The 26083-nt window shown below is 33.9% G+C and overlaps 1 protein-coding gene across 2 annotated transcripts in view; it reads right to left on the bottom strand.

Annotated features, from left to right (window-relative positions):
* Positions 1 to 26083, bottom strand: part of LOC142981559 (calcium/calmodulin-dependent protein kinase kinase 2) — a 171859-nt gene that overhangs the window by 90832 nt on the left and 54944 nt on the right. For both annotated transcript variants that reach the window (XM_076127559.1, XM_076127560.1), the window contains exon 2: positions 5098 to 5156. In XM_076127559.1, the coding sequence (XP_075983674.1) occupies positions 5098 to 5156 (59 nt within the window). The remainder of the gene's footprint in view (positions 1 to 5097; positions 5157 to 26083) is intronic.

The following is a 26083-nucleotide window of genomic DNA, read 5'->3' as shown; positions in this document are numbered from 1 at the left end:
TTCTTACTGGTACTCTGCTCCTATTAGTTGTAGCGTAATGATATATAGCCTTTAGCCGTCCTCGGTAAATGGGCTATCTAACAGTGAATCAATTTTTCAAATCGGACCAGTTAAGTTCTAGAGATTTGGGCGTACAAATAAACAAACAAACTAACTCTTCAGCTTTATAATATTAGTATAGATGCAGACAAACATATGGACCTACTTATTTTTTCATGTTTGTATTTTGTTAATGTAACTTTGGGATGGGGTTGTTGTTCTTTTCGTTTTTGTAATTATAAAAGAATGTGATGAAAGCCGAATGGCGTAACTATATGCATTTTTCTCTCACGGATGTAGTTGGGTGTTCAGAAGCTAAGCAATTCTTAGACTGTTAGAAGTAGAATATAACTTTTTATTTTAAAAGGAAGTGCTTAGTAACTTGCATGTCTGAAAGTTCTGTTTGCAATTCATGAAAGATTGCGAACTCCTGCTAGAAACTAGGCTAACATAGCATACTCGAGGTCTTTTCCGGTTTTCAATCTGGGAGGAGATTCACCAGTGAGACTGGTTTAGTTATTTGTAGCCATTTTTCCACTGGAGTCGCTAATACTAGCATGTAAAACAATTCTCTAAAGAATGCAATAGAAACTTCCCAAGAAGATATTTGCCAGCGTTCTACTCACACGGTTTTATTCGTCTTTGTTTCTAGGACGAGACCCATGCCTAGCAGAGAGACAGATTTCTTTCAAACCCTTACCTGCGGGCTTATCACGTATATCAGTTGACAGTTAGTGTACGTCAAATTGATGGTCATTATTCAGTACATTGCTGCTTTGACGTAACGTGCTAACCACAGCCTTCTAAGGGAGAAAACAATGTACAGGGTAGTGACTTTCAAATATTTGACAACTGAGATACGTGATAGCCCCCCTGATTGTGTAACAGCTTACAAAATATTTCTAAAAATATATACAAAAGAGTATAAATAATACATTTCAAAAATAATTCGTACGATACATTATATTTTTACACGATCCCTTTAGCCGCGGGCAGAAGTTATTAGCTAGTAATAACATATATTAATATTATGTTAGTTTAGGAGAATAACACACGATATACGTCGTAAGTTAACAGAGAATAAATTAAAATACCTTTATTGGCTGACGTATCATGTATAAAATATTATTAATTTTACTATGAAATACGGCGCTTGGAGAAAGTAGGTTATAGTAAATTGTATATTGCTTATTTTTTATTTAGGAATCAATTTTACGTGGTAATTAAATTCCTCAGTTTTGTTTTTCAATAACAATTTCGTGATTAGTTATTGTTATTACTTGGGTGGCTAGGATTTTAACAAACATACAAACAATGGGCATAAAGTACTTCTAGACGTCAAAATGATTGTTTGTGTTTTTTTTTTAAATTTTCCACCATCTTTGCTTCACGGAGGGCATTTTAATCAAAAAGCAAATACAAGAAATTTAGGACTAACCAGAAGGAAACCAAAGACATGTTTTGAAACTGCCTTAAAACACTCACAAAGCCTTCCTTTGTTTCTTTTACTCATCGGAATAAGTCACATCAAAACCTATTCTTTTTAAAGTAACCATAGTCAACAATAAACTGTAATACATAAATACAGTATCCCGATTCTGTACAGTCAGTACAGTCGAGTATCGAAAGTTTGACAAATAAAAGCTACTACAAAAATAGTTCCTACGACGCCCCCTAGAGGCGCTAATCAGATTTTCATACAAATTTCTCGATAACTAGTCGGTTGTCGAAAGTCGATAGTGGTAGAGAATCGAGCTACAGACATACAAATACATTTACATATACGTCGCCACCTGCCGTGTGCAGTCAAGCGTGAGCTGAAGATTTAGGTTGGCGATTAATCTGTTAACCAGTGAGGTCGGAGGACGCAGGTTCGAGCCCTGTGTAATGTAGTGTGTGACTTGAGGGATGAGTACGTTGATTTCTGTGGCTCTTGTTTTGGTATTTAGGTCTAATGTCGAGGTTTTGCATACAATTACATATACCCGACAGTAGGATAGTAGTTAGAAAGTATTTTAGGATGATATTTAAACAGTAATAACAACCATATTAAACTTTAAAAGGTGGCTTATTATTATTATTATTTGAAGTGTGGGGGATGGTTTCCTGGTACTATCAACGTTAGGGTAGTTGTTAAGCTTTGTATGAATAAGCGATCAACGCCCCTAGTGTGTTGCGAAGAAACTAATTTTTCAAGTAGATTTTAAATGTCAACGAGCACGTTTGAAGCCACGGGTAGTTAAATTATAAATACGCACTGAATCCCAATTTTTTACAGCTGAATCCAAATTTTATATTTAAAATCGTACATAAAAAAAATAGTTAGGTACTCTGAAATACGCTTAGGGCGCTGATCAGATATAAATGCAAAATTTGTCGATAGTTTCTCAATTGTCAAGAGCGCCAAGAATGCGTCCCTGCATACTTATTTTCTCCACTATTTTCCACAAACTTTCAAAGCGAGGAAATCTCTAGTAATCTTGTTACAAATATTTACATAGCACTTGTTGAAAGTTCAACGTAAGACCTAGTTCTAGCTCAGGATATAAACCTAGTATTACATAAGTTCTAACTTTACATATAGAGTGGCAATCTTTGTGCTGTCGTGTTAGAAGTTAAGTTAGTTTTGGTGGAATAGGGCACTTGAAAAAGACAAAGTTAAAGAGTATTGTTGAGGATTAATCTTAAATGGGTGGATGAAAATGTAAAGTTGTTTACGAAAAAAGTTAGGAGTAAGCATTTATTGGTATGTTTATTGCTTTATGCATATTACTAGCTGACCCGCGCAACTTCACTTGCGTCACATTTTTTACTGGTACTCTGTTCCTATTGGTCGTAGCGTAATGATATATAGCCTATAGCCTTCCTCGATAAATGGGCTATCTAACAATGAAAGAATTTTTCAAATCGGACCAGTAGTTCCTGAGATTAGCGTGTTCAAACAAACAAACAAACAATCAAACAAACAAACTCTTCAGCTTTATAATATTAGTATAGATAAGTAGGCATGTTTTTAGTGTTCTAATCAAAATAATTTGTGTATTTTCAGATTTTTTTACAAATTATATTTGCTTTATTTCATTAATTTTGTAATTACCTATGTTTATAAAACCGTCATATTATAAGAAACTCACTCACACGTTTAGTTTACATCTCCAGAAAGTATTATAATTATAAAAATGATCTTATTTCTGTTTAACCATTTATCAAAATATGATCCAGTCGAATCAAAAAACTCAAACAGAAAACAATCCTCATTTACTAAAACTATATTCAAATAATTTCCTACATATTACCCTTTAACAAAAAGCAAAACAAGCGGAACTTTCCCATCAATACATAAACCAGTTACAAAGGGAATGCTGTCCAATATCGAATGTTTCATACATAGCGAATAGTGATTGTACAAACGATTCGGTCCTCGCGCCGCTAAATAAATACACGGTACACGGAACGAGTGAATACGGGAAATATGACGTTGTATTTTGAAATATACGTAATATTCAAGTGTAGTAGAGACAGGAACATTTATTCTTTGATTGGCTTAATTTTAATTACGTTTTTGATAATATTTTCTTTTCAAAAACTGCTTCCATTTATGTGACAAAGTAAAAAAGAGCAAATAGTGAAACACAGAGGTTCTATTTTGGGTCAAAAGGAGCTTTAACCGACTGTATCCGATTCAGTCTTGTCTTAGTCTAAATATGATATTTTTTTTAAGATTTTCAGGTCTCTGTGGTAAGTTCTAAGCTCATTTAATAAATGATTTTCTCATAAAAACTTTTAATTACTTTCATAAACACTTCGAGCTTTATAGCAGCAAATACATACATATATAAGTACTTCAAATTCGTAATAGTATCGGACCATTATTTTCAAAAAACTCTATTTTACTTACAGTTTCCTGTAAATATTAAATACTAGCTGACCCGCGCAACTTCGCTTGCGTCACATTAGAGAGAATGCGTTATAATTTTCCCCGTTTTTGTTACATTTCTCGTTGCTAATCTGCTCCTATTAGTCGTAGCGTGATGATATATAGCCTATAGCCTTCCTCAATAAATAGGCTATCCAACAACGAAAGAATTTTTCAAATCAGATCAGTAGTTCCTGAGATTAGCGCGTTCCAACAAACAAACAAACAAACAAACAAACAAACAAACTCTCCAGGTTTATAATATTAGTATAGATAAAATCGATAGTGAATTACATTAGCTTGTACAAAAGGCAATATGTTAAAAGTTCATATGCATAGGGGTATAAGCTGAGTTTACTCGAGGGAAATAAACAATCGGCGTGTCGTCATTTTTGTTATTGAATTACTTTAAAGGTCGAAGTGGTTAAGGTATTTGAAGTTATTTTGTGATAGTGAATTTATATCGATACTTTGTATTTATCGTATGGTTAGTGATCAACCTAGTGTCAAAATTGTTCAAGCCACCCAAAAGACCTTTGACACGGCTTAACGGCTGTTTTAACGTACTCTTCAAAGCTCGTCTCAAAATTGCTGTCACCTATCTATGGAATGATCGAGCCAACAGTTGCTTAACCCACAGCTCGTTTACGGAATGTTGAGCAATTTTCAATATAGCAACAAAAGAGTGTGGTGATTTCTGGTTTAATTTTTGCAACCTTAAGTTGAAGGTTAACGTTTTGCAAAACCAAAAATATATCTTTGAAAATGAGTGGAGTTTGGTGGAGCTACTGTTTTAGAGATATTACATACAACAGAAGTTGCTATAACGCTGAAAGATTCAAGCAACTTAAACAAAATTTTCATTGTTGTATTACCTTGAAATTTACAAGCTCAACTTATCAAATTGATTGAGTCACTTTTCAGAAGCGAGGTGCCGTGAAGCAACATGTAAAATACTGGTATCCAACTCCGGTGAGACCGGAAGCCGACTCCAACATAGTTGTTGCTTGGAATATTTTATAACCCCGTATTTTGACAAGTACACTATGCACTTATCTATTCTTAGTCACTGATATAAGACGTTATTTTTTTCACTACCGCACAGCCTCGTTCTTATCATCTATATACACATATAGTCTTACCTGGGTATGTCTGCGAGGCGCGGCGGCCTCGCGCGGCGGATGCCCGGCAGCACACCCACCTGCAAACAAACAAACACACGTAAAGTACACATTGTTGTATTATATACTAGCTAATGGTTCCTCTGAGATTATATTCTAGACATGTATTTTGTTTTCTACCTCTTTTTTACAATAGTGGTTGGAAAAAGACGGAAGGCGTCTTTGGTGAACATTTTGTAAGAAGAATTAGGTAGGGTTAGAACTTGACGTAAATATGTTTTTACATTTGTTATTGTGGCTTATCTAAAAACAACGCTATTTAGGATGTCTGACTTTGGTAGAGTTTAAGGGAATATAATGATTTTAATCAGTTCAAAAAGTAGCCAAAGTTCGCTTAACTAACTAATAAAATAACATTCACCTCTTAATAATACGGCTTCCTCCGGAAAACTTTATCATGCGTGAGAAATCGCCGGCAAAACTAGTATTTAATAGTTCTTGTAGTAGCTAGATACATTCTGAAGTACCTAAGTAACCAAGTGCACCATATATTTCAGTTCAAACAATATATTCTGAACAAATAGTAGCTAGTAGCCGTACATTGTACATCTTGAACAGAACTCTCTGGAGAATACTCTCGTGACATTCCCATTTATTTCACATAACACAGTTTAAAATAACTTCAAATTAGTTTTATTTTCTTTGAAACAGTTCAGTGTGTTCTTTGTTAAATTGTTATTTTCTTAGAATGAGAAAGTAGAGAATGAGATTGTGTAGTATTGTTGTATTTGTTGTTTTGACGCTTTCATTGTGGAGGGTCGTATGTTCGATTTCCTTGTAAGTTAAATTGGTTGTTTGTTGATATATACGTTATATTCCAAATTTAGATTTTTCCATTCTAATTTTGTTATAATTTTCATATTTTAGTAACGCTGTGTTGATTCAAAAAAGTTAGGTGTGTGAAAAGGAAGTATATAAAAGAGAGGGAAGGTAAGTATATAAAATCTTACAATCCTAGTAAACTACATTTTCAGTTCTTTCACCAGGTGCTAAAAATTATGTATGCTTATATTTTCAAACCAAGTGGCGTAAGGTGTGATTTTATGTATATAAAGGCATTTTCATATAATAAAAGAAGCTCGTATCTGAAGCACAAAAGAGAGTAGTGAAATAAAAACAAAACATTTTGTATCACACTCACAGTTTCACACGTCTCCTGACTTTGTACTCAAACTTACATTGTAACTAGTTTTATTAACTTAACGCTATTTGTTTCAAAGTGCAGGTGCTAATGGCGACGGAGAGAAAGCTTTTAAAAGACATATTGAATTAAATATAGCTTTGAACTTTTATGTCAGGAAAAGACTTCTGCTTTGAGATATTTTGTCGTGATTTTTACAATAAAATAAAAACGGATTTCATTCTTTGTTTCGTGTGGTAATTGAACCCGACGATAAGTGATCATATTAACCACTACACTACAGATTTTGACAGCTTTAGGTCGAAGATACATATGGCCCAGTGTCAGCATATAGTCACTATCGCTATATCAATAACTCAGCTGTATATAGTGGGTTCGATTTCAGCCGGGAAATATATTTGTGTGCATCATTACTGATCTAGGCCGAAACCCTCCCTCGTTCGGGTAGAAACCCTTGCCCAGCAGTGGTATAGTTACGGTTTGAGAATAAAAAAATACTTACTGATCAATGTTCTGAGAAAAAGGTTTCTAATTCGCAAGTTTTTCACATAAATTTTGAAGACTAAACTAATCGTAGTAAAAACAGAGTAAAGCATTAGACAGTCATAACGACTTTTTACTACAGTGCACAGTTCACGCTTGACATATTTGAGAACATTGAAATCCTCTGGTGTCAGTTGCACTTGTAAGATGTTAGCAAATATAAAAACTAAAAGCTTTGTAAAGCTTTGGAGCTTTCAAAGTTTTTGGGTTCTGTAACTGAAATAAGGCTTTCCATTCCATTTTATTCAACTCCAAATATTTTTTTATCTAATGAATTCTTTTACAATATTTTCATACCTGAAAATTATTGCAGGTGGCGTGTATATGGATGCAACTAATATTTTTACAACCACGAAGATTTTATATACATACAAAGTATATCTTAACCCGGCGACCACTATTTATGGACCACAGAATATTCTTATTGATTCGTTTGTTTATACACAATTCAGTATATAAAAGTCTAGCTAAAGTAGCTCAGTATATAAAGCAGCTCTCGCGAGCTAATAGTGTCTATCAAGAAAAGCCTATCATAATATTACATTTGACTACACTTTAAATTCACGAAAAATACTACAGAACCTTTAACACAGTAGCAAAATTCGTAACGTTGTAAGAAAAACTGCCTGTCAGCTAAAAGGTTTGTTGCATTAACAATAAGGGCTCAGCTCTTAGAACCCCCTAATACGTCTAGACGTGCACATTTAATATAAATTCAATTTAATGTTGCACAGTTACATGACACTTCCATCACTGCTTTAAGTTAATTTATAGGAACATTTTCGTTAAAATGCTTTAGTTAATTAAATGAATAATTTCTGTACACTTTTACGGGCTTATAAAATGGAGTCAGTCTTATATCTAAGAACACTTTGTTATTTGTAAGCCTGAGTCTCTTGCCGTCACTTTTCGTGCTTTTCCGAAACGACTTGCTAGATTATACAACACTTAATAAAAAAACAATCGAAATCAGAGAAGCAGTTCCTAAGATTAACAAAAACAAACGAAAAACTCGCTTAAGACGCATAACCAATATCATTTTTTTAATAATTTAAGTCAAGTACAGACACGAATACAGTTCGTAAAATTACAGCAATTTGAAAAGTAGAGCCATTGAAAAGAGCTTGTTAAAGAAGACTGGGTATATCCTAATCATAATTAACAAAAATCATTAAAAACAATTTAATATCACGCCTTGTTCCCATTAGAATAATCAGTGACAAAAGAATTCCCCAGTCTCCGATCCTTGCATTCTCATTCCTCATAAATGTCTTCCTAACGTTCCTAATAAGATAAATCACACGAATGTTAAACATAATAGTTAATACGACAGCTGTCTTGCATACCAAATACCGATGCGTTCGACGTCACGTCACACGTAAGTTTGTGGGAATTGTGATTTACTGCCTTAGATACGAGATAATGTGAGTACATACATACACATACATACAAAATATGACTGGTATCCAGTATATAGAAGGTAGGGCTTGTGTCTAGCCTATTATCATTTACCGGGTACGCTTTTTGGAATCAAGCATGCGTTTAATATAAAACGCAACTGCACGTTTGGCGCAGTGGTTTAAGCGGTCACCTCGCCGCAACAAACGTAGCGCCGCGTGTGGTGGGTTCGAATCCCACCCGGGACAAATCTTTGTGTGATGAGCACGAGTATTTGTTCTGAGCCTGGATGTAAATTTATTTATATAAGTATGTATTTAGATGTATATAAGTATGTTTATCAGTTATTTGGTTACCATAGTACAAGCTCTGCTTAGTTTGGAATCAAATTACCGTGTGTGAATTGTCCAATAATTTTTTTTTTTTTTTTAATATCTCGAAAACTTCGGACCAGATTTTTAAAAACTTTTGCTTAAATGAAGTTATTTTGTTCTTTAGTGCTATAAGTAATATTTTGCCCAAGATAAAAGAGATAAATCAGAATTAGACACTAACGTAGAAAATCACACGTATGATAATTCGAACATGATAGTTAATACGACAGCTGTGCAAACCAAATACCGATGCGTTGCACGTGACGTCACACGTAAGCTTGTGGGAATTGTGATTTACTGCCTTAGACACGAGATAATATTCGTACATACACACATAATAATATAGACATACATACAGACATACATACAAAATATGACTGGTAACCTCGAAGGTAGGGCCTGGGCTAAGGAAGCCTATTGTCATTTACCGGGCACGCTTTTTGGAATTAAGCATGCGTTTTTCTCGTTTCTCGAAAACGACGGAATGGATTTAGGAATTTCTTTTGCTAAATTAAAGTTATGTTGTTTTTAAGTGCTATAAGTTATATCTTGTCCAAGATATCCGAGATTTGTCAGAATAAGACACTAAGGTAGAAAATCACACGTAATTCGAACATGATAGTTAATACGACAGCTATCTTGCATACCAAATACCGATGCGTTCGACGTCACGTCACACGTAAGCTTGTGGGAATTGTGATTTACTGCCTTTAACGTAGATAATATTAGTACATATACATACAGACATACAGACAAAATATGACTGGTATCCTCGAAGTTAGGGCTTGGGTTAAAAAATCCTATTGTCATGTACCGGACACGGTTTTTGGAAATAAGCGTTTTTGGAAATAAGCATGCGTTTCTCGATAACTTCGGACCAGATTTTTAAAAACTTTTGCTTAAATGAAGTTATTTTGTTCTTTAGTGCTATAAGTAATATTTTGTCCAAGATATAAGAGATAAATCAGAATTAGACACTAACGTAGAAAATCACACGTTGTTTGAACATGATAGTTAATACGACAGCTGTGCATACCAAATACCGATGCGTTGCACGTGACGTCACACGTAAGCTTGTGGGAATTGTTATTTACTGCGTGTTTAGAACCAGATAATGTTAGTATACTGTTTAATAATAATACAGGGTAGGTATAGTGTTGCTTTTGTAAATCTTAAAGGGTGTTATAAGACCTAAAGCCACCTTAATTTTAAACATACTTTTTTGATTATTTGCATCCCCTTATCTCGAAAACTGCGGGTCATATTTTAATCGTCCTTTTGTAAAAATAAAGTCACATTACTTTTGAATGCTGAAGGCTGAATACTTAGTCCAAGATTTAAAATGTAAGCTAGATATTAAGATATAAATCATTTGAAGCTCGAACATAATAGTTATTACGACAGCTGACTTGTACCAAATACCGATGCGTTCGACGTCACGTCACACGTAAGCTTGTGGGAATTGTGATTTACTGCGTGTTTAGACCGAGATAATGTGTTTGCAATGTTCAATGTATAAGTAAGTGGAAATTATATGCAATCTCAAAACATGGAGGTGGGGTTTAATAGTACCTATCCTATCGTGTACCCCACTACAATTATCTACAACTAGACCTGCAAAAATGAAGTTAGGAAATCTCTGCCTACCCCGAGAGAAAGAGATTTTATGTATGTAAGTATGTACCTATAAAATGTTCCTCAAAAAGTTTACTGCCAATTTAAACGTTACTTGCATCGAAACTGCCAAAAAAATATATTGCATAATATTACATTATATTATGCAAAACATAATATTGTGCAATACAATTCGATCGTCTAGGTGCGGCTTAAGGCTCAGGTTAGACCTGAGTAAAGACCTAAGTCAGACTTGTCTCACATAGTCCGTAGCGCGATTCTGTACAGTCAGTACTATCGAGAATCAACAGTTTGACATTTAACTGTACTGAACAATTAGTTCCAATGTCACCCGCTAGAGGCACTGATCAGGTTTCCATATAAATTATGTTGATAGTTAGTCGGTTGTCGACAGTCCAAAGTAGTAGGAAATAGGTCCTAAGGTCTGTCGTTTTCTTATCAGACGAGTTTGTCGATAAAACATTTGGCATTTTTTGAAGTCTGCATTCTTTTGTAAAAAATAGTCTTTCTTGAATCAGTCTATCCTATCCTTGGGCTATCCCTTATCTTCATACTTCATGAGCTAAAAGAATATTATTTTACAGGGAAAAGGGTTAATTTCGTGTTCTATTATTCAAATGATGCCATTGTTATTCTTTTTTAATTGTGACTAAGAAAAATTTGGGCAAAAAAGTTTTTTCGTATTGGATGTTTTTTTTGAGGTAAAATCAAGTCGTGAATATTTTTATTGCAGTAAAGCTTTTTGGACTTGATATAAGTACAGCTTGCCAGGTGTTTTAATTCCTTAATCAGACAAAAAATATGATTTTAAGTTACAACTGGTGAAAAGTAAATGTCTAATCATGACATGCAAATTACGAGTACAGCGAAGTTTTCTGGTTAATTTAAATTCGTCTTCACAACTTCTCAAACTTTCATTTAATTGACAATAGAAATTCACATTAGAAAAACAATCATTCAGAAAACCTGTCATAAAAGTATTCAGACCGGAATCCTTACAATTAGCAGCCACCCTATACACTAGTCTATAAAAGCCTTTGATCAAAATTACCCAATAAATATTATAAAAGAACACCCCCAAGGTCGAAAGGGTTGTAACCCTCTAAGTATCGGTAACTCGATCGAGAAATAATTTAGCACAACCCTTCATTAATATTGAACATAAATTGTGAATATAAAGATAACATTTACGTGATGTTATTTAATAATTATACATGTTTTAGAAATTGATTGAAAATAATTATAATTATACCTCTAGAGACGTTTTTTTATCTATATCACTAGGTTTTATGTCTCGTTTTAAGGTGTAAGCAGAGGTGTATGCAATATCTCGGCTCTATCTTTCGAACTGGGGGCAAAATCACTAACTGTAATTTCACCATCGAACCTAAATAAATAAAAGATTTTATTTTGATACAGGTTTATTCACTATCAAATACTATGGAACCAGTCTTTTGCGATATCATATAGTAACAGGGGGCGAGTTTGTAATTCTATCCAAGGCCCGTTATGAAACTCTAGGCTGCTACTAAAATATAAAAAAACAAATTATGCTTTGGCCCACTCGGGAACCAAACGCGAAACACTGTATTCAGTAGTCGGACACTATCACTAAGTCCGCAAAGACAGTAAAGACACAGAAACGCCAAAAACAATAATTCGTTGACCTACAGTCGCAAACAATACAGAAGTTATTATCGGCACACCTCTCTTTGTAACAAAGCCTTCAATTAATAGGTCAACATTTGACACAAACAGAGATATGGGGTTTGGAGTTCATTCACCTCAGGCAAACCCTGTAGTGTTAGTTAGGTAACGTGTTGAAATAGGAAATTTATTTCCTTACATAGGACTTTTCTTACAGACTGAAACACGCAATTTTTATCCTTATTTGAGTACTAACAATATTCTTCTATAAAAAGACAACTCCCGCACTAAGATTTGCTCTTGTGTCGCGGGGACTATAACACACGTATAAACAACGGACCTAAAGTACAACTAGACCCGAAGCGACTATTTGTGGATTGCACAAATAATTGGGAATCGAGCCCACGGCCTCCCGATGCACCGGTAGTAGCGTGGTGACCACCACAGCCAGTGCGCCACATAATTTGGTATTTGACTACCAGTCAAATCAACAACTCTTTATGAAATGAAAAAAACACATTTTATTTTATAAATACGGTATTGTGACGACACAGTTTCGTATTTTCGTTAGTATGAAATGAGTGCTTAAAAAGTTTCACGTTGTAATAATTACAATTTCAACCTTATCTCAAAAAAATAACTAAATATTTTCGTGTACAAGTTTAAGAAATTTCGTAAACCCGGTCAACTACCCAATTATTAGTTTTCAAAAGTAGTGCTCGCAATAAAACACACAATATAGTTACATTTACTGTTATTCTCGCCCTTCATACAAATAGTGACCTACAAACTAACAAAGGAAGATATTGATAAATCATAAAGCGGAGGTCAATCACCTTGTTTGTCAGCTCTAAGTATCAGATAGTGGGACAAACTATACCTACACGGCGAGAAAAAATATGAGCCGTAATACATACATATTTTATATCAGATAGTTTTTATCTTTTCTTCTAGACGTAGTTGAAATCTAGGGTAAACGGATTAGGCTGAAATATTATATATTTTCAGAGATAAATCGTAGGATATTGTTGTAATGCGATAGTTTATTCTTTACTTTTATTGTAAATGCAAAAGTTTGTGAAGATGTATGTCTGTATATTGAATACTCTATCATGCAAAAAATATTGCAGGGGCTTTGGTGAAATACTGCATTTAGATAGTTTGTAATCTAGTAAAGAAAAAAGTTTTTTAATTATACAAATTCATCCAATCACTTAGTGCCTATTTAACCCATAAAATATTTTTTTGCGGTTTTTTTTAACGAACAAGGGAGTCAAATCTTGAACCCGCACATTGCCAAACACACTTACTTAACATAAGCATAGAAATTGACAAAACTACAGCACACAAGAATCAAATCCATCCAAAACACAAAATCACAATTTGTACCTTCAATTTTACTATTCCTTCGAGAAATTAATAAAACAAGAACGAACAAAGACCGTTGGAAAACATAATTACAATGTTATTAACTTTTATATTTTGCCAAGAAATGAGAAGAAACCTTAATCTGTAAACAAGCGGCTTATTCTGATGAGAAATATGTCTCGTTTATTTCAGTATTTTATTTGGAGTCTGACTTTTGTCGGATAAACTACTTAGATTGTTTCCATTAAAATTTTCTTTTAGTAAGGTTTTTATGGTTCCCTACCCAAAGGGTACAAATGGAACATTACTAACCGTAATAACTAGGGAGCTGAAATGTTCTCAAATTATGTATTTCTGTTGCCGCTATAACAACAAATAACGTGTTTTTTATTCGTATTTTTGGTAGGTACGAAACCCTTCGTGCGCGAGTCCGACTCCCACTTGGCCGGTTTTTCCGTTCTATTAAGACTTTTAGCTTTTAGAGAGAAATGTGAACCTATTTCCAAGTAAAAGTACCTACTTGTTTATGAAATAATTTGGTCGACGATAAAAAATGTCACTTAACACTACAATACTGTTTTAACCTCCCAATGACACATTTTACTTTCATAAAACATACTGCCATTTCGACTATTTTTGGAAAACTCATTGGAAATACCTTTTAATAGAAAATGTCGAATGATTTTATACAACAAAACGCTTGTTTTATTGTGAGTTAATTAAAAACTGCCAAAAAACCTTCAGAATAGTAAAAGCTTTAAACAATTAACTTACCCCCCGAACTCGAAAAAACTTCCTTAATAAGCACCCATCTATAAAATGTCCGTACCAAACATCGCTTAACCTCCTCATCGTTTAACGTACCTAATTGCCTATATTCACAACGGAGAACTTTTCAAACAAATCACCTTACAAACTTGCATTGAACGAGTGTTAATTAACTGCATTCACCATCGCGTCCCGTAGGTGGCGTGGTGATCGAATTACTTCGCTACTCGTTAGCGACGATAGAAATTAATGAATAGGGCCGTTTTGTATGTTTGTTGCATTTTTTGCATGTTTGTGTTTAGTTAGATTTTGTTTTGAGTACAGATATTAGAATATGATTTCATAAGTACAGTATGATGATACAAAAACATTTTTTTACAAATGCGAAAATTCTTATTAGGGAAATAATAACGTGTGTATGGGAAGTTTTTCAACGATATCCATTGTTAATATTTGTCTGGTGTGCTTATATTATGTGAGAGGTGAAAAAGCTGGTTTTATATACAGACGTACATATAATCACACCTACATATATTTAATGGAGGTAGGTAGACAGCAAATAAGGTATTTGTATTTAAATTAAGAGTATCTGAACTTTATGGTTTTTGGTTTAATAGGAATTACTACCAGAAATAATATTCATACAGAAAAACTTTTATAATAAACACAAAATGAAATTTACTGTACGTTTCGTAATAAGATTAACTACGGCGAATGCAGTGTATTTTCAAACCAAACTACTCAACTACAGCATGATGTAATATTCCGCAAACCTATTTACCGAAACAACTAGATAATTCAGTACCAAGTTATTGCATTATTTGGTCATATTCCTAATAAAGCAACAGAGATGTTATTTGTGGATCGCGTGATTTGTTCGCGTGTCTACACCCTGTATATTATAGTACTGCCTTATTTACGATCAATCTTATTTTGCTTGAAAATTAGTCGATGTGATTTTTGAGTAGTTTTTGGCAGGCTTCCATGTATTTTTAAAGGTTAAATTGGTGGTTATTTATTGGTTTGGTGGAGTATACGAATGGGGGAAGATGGGAAGGTTAGCAGTGGCAACATAATGCAATCATGGATGTTAGATAATAAGGTCCTTGACGGAATACGTGCAAAAATAGAACAAAAACAATTTCGTCATTAAACGTATAATTATATACGCTTTTAATATGGTATTTTATTATTGTATTTAAATAGATTTAAGAAAGATTTCCGAGTACTAAATTCGTTGGTGTTGTTTTTTGTGTGCTACCAAATTACTCGAAGACGCGTCCACCGGTTAAGAAAATTTAAATTTTTAGCACACTGTTTTTTAATTAACCCTACAAAAGAGTAAGAATGTAGGTACTAATCAAAACACAAAAACACTGCTTCCTCAAAGATCAACACTTTTCTCATAACAATCTCGACCTTGACTCTCTAACTTTTTAAATATTCTACTCCAACACATAAAGCCACTTTCTATATACATATACATAAAATGTTACAACAACAAAACTTTTCAGCAAACACAACCTGAAAACTTTTTGACGACTCTCCCAATAGTTTCAAAGTATTTTTTCAGGGGTTAATCCGACTATATATAGCGCCCCCTCGTAGGGCGGATATTATATTATCGCTCGCCGGAAGTAAGTACCACAAGGTCAGGGCGCCGCCCTACTTCTTGGGCGGAGTGCGTGGAATAAGGCACAAGCGAAAGCGATTTATATAAATTAAGGTGCGTATGTATTTTCGGTGTAAATAGTAGATGGTTCGATTACAGAAAGTAGTGACTGAATATTATCACACATATAGTATTTACTGACTTTATTGTTTTCACATCTGATGAACTGGCTGTGTATTTGGTTTCCATGTCAAACAAGATTGAACAATTATTTCAACAGAACTCTATTGATTTCAAATATAAAGAACACATATTGTGTACATATAAAAAAAATCGAGTTTAAATATCGTAAATATTTTAAGGCATTGATATTTTTAGTCACAAGTATAAAATTTAAAATAAATTAAATCTGATAATTGCTATGGACTTCAGTTAAGGTTGAAAACCTACTTGGAGCACGCAGGAAATTAAATTAGACTTAATGAAGCTTAGATTTAGATCAGATAAAAGTAATTTAGATTGTACACTTGATTTACACTTAATTGAGTTTGTAATTAATGGTTTTACAGATAACCGTCAGGGTACTAAGATTTACCTGTTTTGGCTAAGTGCCAGATAACTTCTTTAATTAGCGGATTAGAACATGTAACGAAAGCTAAACGCTAGGAGAACTCAAGGTGTCCTAACATCGCCTAATTTAATCTAAGTGAACTTTTGAAGGGACGCCTATAGTCAACTTGTAGTCAACAGTGTGTAAAGGTAGGCTTAATAAGTAACAACTTACAGATTATTTTAATACATCTATTAATAAGACCACTTGCTCGCTTGCACATAAACAGATATATGCAGCTCGAGACATGTTTATAGTTAAAATCAATAATGATTTATCCCGCATCCGCCTGTACCATATACCACACTATCATCGTAGAGTTATATGTGACTGAAGTACCGGCTCTCGTGGTCTCGGCGGTATAACTGCTGACTGCTGAGCTACTCACACATCCAGATAACCGGCTTAACGTGTGAGCTTAACTAATACGTGATTGTTAACTGACAGATGACAGTTAAGTGTACATGGTTATGGGTTTTGGAATGTGATTTTACTCTGGTTTTTGTATGTTTGTTGTTTTCCATGACAATAGTAATTCTTAGTTTAAGTTATTTTTTGACGTAATCTGGTATTGCAATAAATCTGATTCAAAGAAAAAGTGAAAATAACTGTCGTCAAAGTCATTTGGGGAGACTAGATGATATCTTTGAAATTTTACATAATATTGATTGCCACTTTTCTTTAGTCTTTACTTACCCCTATGGGAAAAAGGCGTAATATTATATATACATGAAATTGCAACTGTCTATCAACAGTCAACACATAGACTATGCTGGTATTTCTGGCCACAGTTTCGGCCATAGCTTTAACATAATGAAATAAAATTCCGCAACTTTAACAATTGAGATACAGCTACTTAAGTATTCAAAACTGCAAGTAATATGTAGGTTAATTTCAGTAGTTGGTAGTTTCTGTAAGTATAATACGAGTTATACAAGTTACTATTCCGTCTAGAGGTTTCAGCTGAAAGACTTTATTAATTTCACTCACAAAGAACCTCAACTTTGGGTAGAATTTCAGTTATGAAGATAGTAGAATAAGGTAGTTTAAATACCTTTGTATATAATGGAAAAGTTAATTGTTTAGCTAATTTCATTTCGTGTAATTTTAGGATTGTAGTAAAAATATTTATCGTTATTTTAAGCTTGATTATCCCAATCGTAATAGAGGCGTATGCGACCGTTCGGACCGAAGATCACGAGTTCTCAGGTTCGATTATTTGGTTAAACAAAATGCTTTTTGATGTTTCAAATCTATTGAAATAAAAAACTGTATGGTAATGTACCCAGCATATAAGTATACGACAATTGTAATACCCTTTCCTCACCTAGTACTACCAAAAAGCACCTCTTTATCAAACACGACCATCCTTTCAAGTTACAACATTAAAATTGTTAAAAAGTTCGCAGGGGCCAGCCAATATTTAAAAAACGAGAACTTACAAATATTTTCTCTCTATTTTTCTATGTAAAACCACGTGTAACATTTACTTAAGAAAAATAAACGTTTGAACGTGAATGCAGTAATAATTTTCCGGCACGTCGGCTCTTATTCACAGGTGGCTGTGCACTGTGACGTCACACACGCTGAATTATGACCGGCTGACATGGTTCATAATAGGATACATTCATTTTGTTAGCTGTAATATATTTGAGCTAGTTTTGTAAATGCACTGTTGTACTGAAAATTAGTTTTTGCTAGCCAATGCGTAAATAAAAGGGTCATGTATTCTTGGCCGATATTAATTGGTCGTTATGGACGGTTTTATTAAAATTGGACCACTAAACCAGAGTGATAGTATTAGAGAGAGTTATAGTAGCAGTTGTAGTAGTAAATTTCATAACAGTATAAAAGAGCACTTATTTCCATTGGTCCATAGAGTATGTTGAGAATGGTACAGGATTTTTAAAATATTGGCAAATAAAGCTATCTGAAAATAAACTTATAGGTCCAAAAATAGTTGGCTTCAAAATAATCGGACCTAAATTGTAACGAAGTCCACTTTATATTCCTTTTATTTCTATTCCTTTGAATCAATTACCTTTAATAAAAGTTTCAAGCGTATTTGTTCTTTTTGATAAGTATTCTTTCATCCATGTACAGTTCAATACTTATAACATTATCTTTAAGAGGAACATCACAAACGAATCGTTTCTTTGTGATCAATCAGGCGTTCAAACTCCTGTCTTGTAATCAATTGACGTATAATACTAAAGGTTAGTCCGCATTTGAGTATCTAATCAATTGATCTTTGGTTTTAAGAGACATTTTATGCAATTATTTGAATACAAAATAAAAAATTTCAAAAGACCTGATTACGCAAAACAAACATTTATGCATATAGTTTCGTGTAGGAATCGAACAAAAAACCTCTCGACCTACCGAACCCTATTTGTTTTGTGATTAACCCTTAAAATATAGATATCTTATTGATCACAATTTTAAAAACATTACATAACGTTAAAACCTATTTTCTACGTATTTTTTTGCTATTTTACTTTAATTATGTTTTCTGCACAGAAGATATAGGCTATCCAAAAGAAATCCTGTTTGTATTAAGCCATGACTGAACAATGCAAATCAAATATTAGGTCGGGGAAAAAGTTTTTTCGCATTATAGTATGTATGAACTTGTAATAAAATCTCTTTGGCTTAAATAATCACAAATGAGTACACGATTCATTAGGTTTCTTTCAGTGAGCTCGTGAGGTACCAAAATATCGAGCTTTTTTGTGTAGAGAAAAGATTTTATTACAAGTTCATACATACTATAATGCGAAAAGACTTTTTCCCCGACCTAATATATCAAACAGCACTAAGAATCGCGTAGAGAGTAAAGTTACACGTAAATGCTCTTACAAGTAGCTACCTTAAATATTCTTTAGTACAAAATACACGGTAATACTCGAAGAGTTATCGACAAAGTTTTACGAAGGAAATGTGGCTAAATTGCCCTCTTAAATCATTGCGTTTGATGTCTGGTTTAATTAGTAACGGATGGGGTGAATGAACTCTATTGTAGTGTTGAGTTATAATGTTTAGGTGTTGTAAGAATGAAAAGCCTTAGTTTTTGGGAAGATTTTGAGTTACTTAGATGTAACAGTGATCAAGAACATTGGACCTCAGTTTTTGTGGGGTTCAAATTGGCAGCGAGCTTATACCTGGGATACCAGGTTTGATGCTCACGCAGAAAATACATGCATTAATTTGAAATTTCCTAATTGTGTACAGTCTTTTTATTATAGCAAGTTATTTGTAAAATTGTAATATTAAGATCTATTATTATGTTAATGACGCCTGTAATTTTATTTAAAAACCTCAAATATAGTCAAATCTAAAACCTTAGCAAAAAAGGCCTTCAAAATCACTTTCAAGCTCTTCTCTCATAATTTTCCAACAATAAACTATCACATCATAACCCCTATCTCAAAACCACCCCACTCTCACAAGCCCAACATCTGTAATATAAGACGTAACAAGTCAACAGTACCCTGTAACTACGTGCGCTACATGTCAAGTGCCTGTAATTGTTCAGGCAAGTCTCACGAGTTACAATGTACCGCCAGTTCTTGGTACTAAACGTTTTATGAAGAGGCTTGATGTTTAATTACATTTTAACTACAGATTTTTGGGACTAACTGCTCTTTATTACTAAGAAATAATTCTGCCTTATATTCGTCTTGTTCCTTTTTGTTAAATTGTTTAAAACAGAAAATAATTGTACGCATTGATAACTACATCCATATTTCCTTAAAGGTCTATATTGTTTTGATTTTCAGATCGGATAATATAAACGAACGTCTTTTCCAAAGGTAAGTAGAGACAAAAGAGATACGGTACTACGATTCTTGCATCACACAGAAACATAGAGATTATAGTCATTAAAATTAGTTTTCATAAGCTTAATTTTGACTGCAGCAATCATTAATGCGAAATTAGAACTACATAGTATATACGTCCACATATCCACAATTAAATGATATTTCATCATAAAAAAACGATAATAAGAGATTGTTTAGGTCTTTAGGCAAACTAACCTAACTAAACCATGTGCAGATTGGATATCACTTGTCTACTATAGAACTTAAACAAATCTCTTTCCCTCGTTATAAATCAAAAGATATTCGCACACAATCAAATCAGTACATAAAATAATTCTAAAAACCATATAAAAATAAAAAGCTCCATCAGCGAACCACACAGCGCCTCAACAATAAGCGAATGAACAGCATCTCTCATCTCTCGCCAGTAAGTACCTAGTAACAAAGGTGTATAATCCGCGCCGCTGCGTCGCTAGATACAAGTAATCCTATAAACCGACGCTGTGTACACGGTGGATGAGTCAGCTGTTTGTTCGTTATGAAGCTGCATTATTTATTGTTTTGAGTAATTAATATAATTAACTAGCTGACTCGTGCAACTTCGCTTGCGTCACAAAAGAGAGAATGGGTCATAATTTTTCCCATTTCTGTAACATTTTTTACTGATACTCTGCTCCTATTGGCTGTAGCGTGATGATATAAAGCTTATAGCCTTCCTCGATAAATAGGCTATTTTACACTGAAATATTTTTTCAAATCGGACCTGTAGTTCCTGAGATTAACGCGTCCAAACAAACAAACAAACTCTTCAGCTTTATAATATTAGTATAGATTACTTATTTGCCTATATGAAATAAATTGGACCTCTCAACAGTCACTCACGTTTTGTAAGTCAGAAAACATCCTCATACAAACATACACAATATAGTAAATAATTCTAAAAACCAACAATAAAAAGTTCCATCAACAAACACACACAGGCTCAACAACAAGTGACTGAACAGCGGTACTCTCATCTCTCGCCAGTAAGTAGTAACAGAGGTGTATAATCCGCGCCGCTGCGTCGCTAGATACAAGTAATCCTATAAACCGACGCTGTGTACACGGTGGATGGATCAGCTGTTTGTTTGTTATGAAGCTGCATTATTTATTGTTTTGATTAATTACTGGTAACTGCTTTAACTTATATTATTGTTTTGAGTAATTCCTGCAGCTCCATCCTTCAAAGCTGATGACTGAAGAAATTTGTTTTTTAGAATTGGTCTTATATACTAGAACTTATAACAAACTCTAATCTTACTATTCCAACACGAGAAAAACAAGACTTACGTCTTAAAACAAACGCAATTGCTATCTGTTGATTGAATATTACTGAAATACTAGAACTAAAATTCATCTCTCTCCACTCTCTCTTTTGGATTGAGTAAAAAATACTCATATAATACACACTGCATTAAATGCTTTAAATCATACAACAATAAAAAGTTCCATCAGTCAACCACACAGCGGCTCAACAATAAGTGAATGAACAGCATCTCTCGTCTCTCGCCAGTAAGTAGTAACAAAGGTGTATAATCCGCGCCGCTGCGTCGCTAGATACAAGTGATCCTATAAACCGACGCTGTGTTCACGGTGGATGGAGCAGCTGTTTGTTTGTTATGAAGCTGCATTATTTATTGTTTTGAGTAATTAATATAATTAACTAGCTGACCCGCGCAACTTCGCCTGCGTCACATAAGAGAGAATGGGTCATAATTTTCCCCGTTTTTGTAAAATTTCTTACTGGTACTCTGCTCCTATTGGTTGTAGCGTGATAATATATAGCCTATAACATTCCTCGATAAATGGGCTATCTAACACTGAAAGATTTTTTTAAATCGGACCAGTAGTTCCTGAGATTGGCACGTTCAAACAAACAAACAAATAAAAGTTCCATCACAGAACCACACAGCGGCTCAACAATAAGTGAATGAACAGCGGTACTCTCATCTCTCGCCAGTAAGTAGTAACAGAGGTGTATAATCCGCGCCGCTGCGTCGCTAGATACAAGTGATCCTATAAACCGACGCTGTGTTCACGGTGGATGGAGCAGCTGTTTGTTTGTTATGAAGCTGCATTACTTGTTTTGAGTCATTAATATAATTAACTAGCTGACCCGCGAAACTTCGCTTGCGTCATATAAGAGAGAATGAGTCATAATTTTCCCCGTTTTTGTTAATTTTTTACTGACGCTCTGCTCCTATTGGTCATAGCCTGATGATATATAGCCTATAGCCTTCCTCGATAAATGGACTTTCTAACACTGAAAGAATTTTTCAAATCGGACCAGTAGTTCCTGAGATTAGCGCATTCAAACAATCAAACAAACTCTTCAGCTTTATAATATTAGTATAGATTACTTAATTATTTGAAATAGAATGGACCTCTCGACAGTCACTCACGTGTTGTAAGTCAGAAAACATCCTCATACATGATACACAATTTATTTCATACTTCTGCAAACCAAACAATAATAAAAAGTTCCATCAACGAGCCACACAAGGCTCAACAATAAGTGAATGAACAGCGGTACTCTCATCTCTCGCCAGTAAGTAGTAACAGAGGTGTATAATCCGCGCCGCTGCGTCGCTAGATACAAGTGATCCTATAAACCGACGCTGTGTACACGGTGGATGGATCAGCTGTTTGTTTGTTATGAAGCTGCATTATTAATTGTTTCGAGTCATTTATATTATTAATTGTCTATATTATCTTCTTCTTTTTTATTATATAAAATCTAGCTGACCCTGAAAACGTTGTTTTGCTATATAAATAAAAAAAGTGTCACTTAGGGGTATGAAAAATAGATGTTCTATTTTTAGACCTACTGAATACGCCTACAAAGTTTTCTAAAAATTGGTAAAGCCGTTTCGAAGGAGAACGGTAACTAACATTGTGACATGAATATTTTATAAGTATATAAGATGAATCGCTAAATGTGTTCTTAATCACTGAACTCAGACCTACAACTTAAAAAATTTACTCGATCAAGCCATCAATACAGCAGGCTTACTCCCAATAGTATCGAGTTGAAAATCAAATTCGATTGGTTCGAACAAATGTCAAATCGTAGTTTTAACTTTCAAACTGATAATGATGTGGATGTCTTTATAGTGCGGGCACTTGAAATATAAAGTGACATCAGCAATAGTAATACATCAAAAGCTTTGGATGTATTTTCCATGTTCCAATAAAATTGAATCACAGTTAAATTGATGAGAAACTAAACGTATTTGACAGTACTTTCGCTTCTTTGTATTTCAGGAAAAAATAGGCGAAGCCGATTATCTCTGCGACCTGCCATGAAAAATTTACCGTAAAATCTTTTATATGGGATATTCAGGATGGCGCTGAAATCATAGTTTATTGTAATAAAAGAAAAAAAGTTATAGTTTTACATCCTAAGTATCTAAACATTAACAGGTTCAACGAACAAGCTAGGAGATTTATTTTATCTATCACTATTAATAATGAGCTAGAATCTCTGGAAATAGGAAGTGGTCAGATTCTGAGTCTATCACACTGGCCAAGATCCTATAGCAATCTTTAAGATCTATTTGAAATCTCAGGCAAGAAAAATTCTATCACGAGGTTTTCCTTACCCTACAATGGAAATTATTTCTAACACGCTACATTAAGTCATCAAAAATTTCCAGGAACCCTCATACCTATTATAATTCGTTCACCTTTAAAACAGTGATAATTATTTCAAGCACACATTCTCCAAAAATTTCCAGATGAGCACATACCCTATAATTTTCGACCTGTAAGTGATGTTTGAACAAACACACATCCTAAGTGAATCATTTGAACTCTGCCACAGTTACTGACTCTCTACCAGTCACTTCTCATTGTTGACGGCAAACACTCGGTCCTTGTTTATCCATACATTATGGAAACAACATCTTCCATTTGGAAAACGTCTGTATCAATAAGGTTTGTGTTTTAGTGGTTCTGTGGCTGTAACTATAAATAAGAGTTTCTATATGCATAAACTCAAGTATCGCTTCTATAGGACTGGCGATAAAAGGTCAATTGCTTCAATTCTTACAAATTTCTTTATTTACAGTTATACATTTTGTGATACTTACATGACCGCAACAGTATAGCAACGATTGTGTAAGTGTGTTAATTAGCCAAAAATAGTGTACTTATCACCTCACGGTTATAAAATTAATAACCCGTCAGACGAACAATAGATAAAATGTTAATCAATTTATTTTTCCCATTTCAAAATAAAATGTTAGTCAAATACTTCTCCTTTTCCAAATGAATATAATTATAAATGACTAATATAAATGACTGTAGTTTAATTCACTTATTAATTATTTGAACTGGAGGCCAAGCTTTACAAACAGACACAGGTGTTGTATGCGCTACAATCGTAGTTTATAGATTAAGCAAACTAGGTCGCGCCGTCCGATTGATTGATCACAAATACATACAACTGTTTCGGCTATCGGCTATCTGTAGCCTTTGTTCCAGTTAAGCTTTGGGAATACAAAAGAATAGTTCGGTTTTAAATTGATTGAGTTTTGGATATTTTTGTTTTGTAAAAGATGAAAATTGTTTGGATACTTTTAGGGTATAGAGTGTTCAGCGAAACAACTTTATTTATACATTCCTTTGCTTTTGCTTATATATCGATGATTTTTATCGGAATATAGTGAGATAACAATGTGGGCTAGATTTAAACAAAGAAATGTTTAAATCTAGCCCACATTTAGTGAACCTGCAGCAAGGTTTTTTTCTCACTCTGGGGGCTCGTATCCAGTAACCGGAGAGTAATCAGTTATCTTTTTAATATACAAAATAAATCAAGGGCAGAGATTAAGCAAAGGGTTTTTAATTTGTGCCAAAAACGATGTAGATTTTATCGATCAATGGTTCAAAAAAACAATGAATTACAAAGATTACATAGTACATTAAAACACAAATATGAGTATAAACATCAAATCTTTACACCTATAGCAATAGAGACACATCAATTAATAATTGTCAGGCACTACAAGCCTACAACCTCTAGACACGACCAAGCTTTGTCAAGCTAAAATTGTCAATTTTCTAGATAATAAGTTTTGAACCACGCAATATTGTCCAGTAATTACAGCGAGACGAGAGCGCGGCCGCGTCTAACTGAATTATAAACTGATGAACTGATCGACTGATCAAGCAAACATAGACTAATTGCAACCACTAGGTTAAATACATGATGTAAGGTTGGCCTCGGGGTGAAATATGATTTTGATTACTTTTGTTACAATAATAAACATTTAATTTAAAGTAGTGCGAAAATTGTTGCATATTTTGACAGAGAAAGGGATGACAACGTTGAAACATTTCTATTGTTTTGATTGATTAAAGAAGGCTAAATTGCTGAATTATTTCAGTTATAATTTTGGACATAGGCATAGGCCTTTTCAGCCGAAAGTGCACTGATTTTACCTGACGCCACCTTAATCAACTGCAATAGATGTATTCAAGCCAATGATGATACTTTCCTAATATAATAGAAACGTAAATGAAAAACGAATATTTTCAGACTTGTCTTTTACTTCCTAGAAATGTTTTTATGCTGCTTCTATCTATCTTTTCAATAATCTGTTAAAAAGACTCACATTTCAGGTACCTCGAAAGCTACAATAGTACAAAATATGTATAAACTAAACTAAATAAAAGCCTGCAATATCATCAGTAACTAGCGTGGTTCTCTAGTGACAAACGTTGACGGACGCGAGCCGCTAATTGTGCAAACACTCTGTAATTGCATCAAACGGACGCACGCACTGATTTCACAAGCACCGAATACTGTTTTGATGTTAGAATATTTATGTTTTGAGTTGTTTTGAAGTGTCTATTGAAATCTGGGAATCAAGATTTGAGTTTTTAAACTACCGCAGGTTGAATGACTAAACGTGTCTTAACTACAATTAAATGATAAATTTTAAAGTTATAGACCAGTTTGTCGATTTAGTATAACAATCAAGATTG

The sequence above is a fragment of the Anticarsia gemmatalis genome, chromosome 20, assembly GCF_050436995.1.
Source record: "Anticarsia gemmatalis isolate Benzon Research Colony breed Stoneville strain chromosome 20, ilAntGemm2 primary, whole genome shotgun sequence".
NCBI classification, from domain to species: domain Eukaryota; kingdom Metazoa; phylum Arthropoda; class Insecta; order Lepidoptera; family Erebidae; genus Anticarsia; species Anticarsia gemmatalis.
Note: the sequence above shows the minus strand (reverse complement) of the source record. Positions and strands in the feature narration are given on the sequence as shown.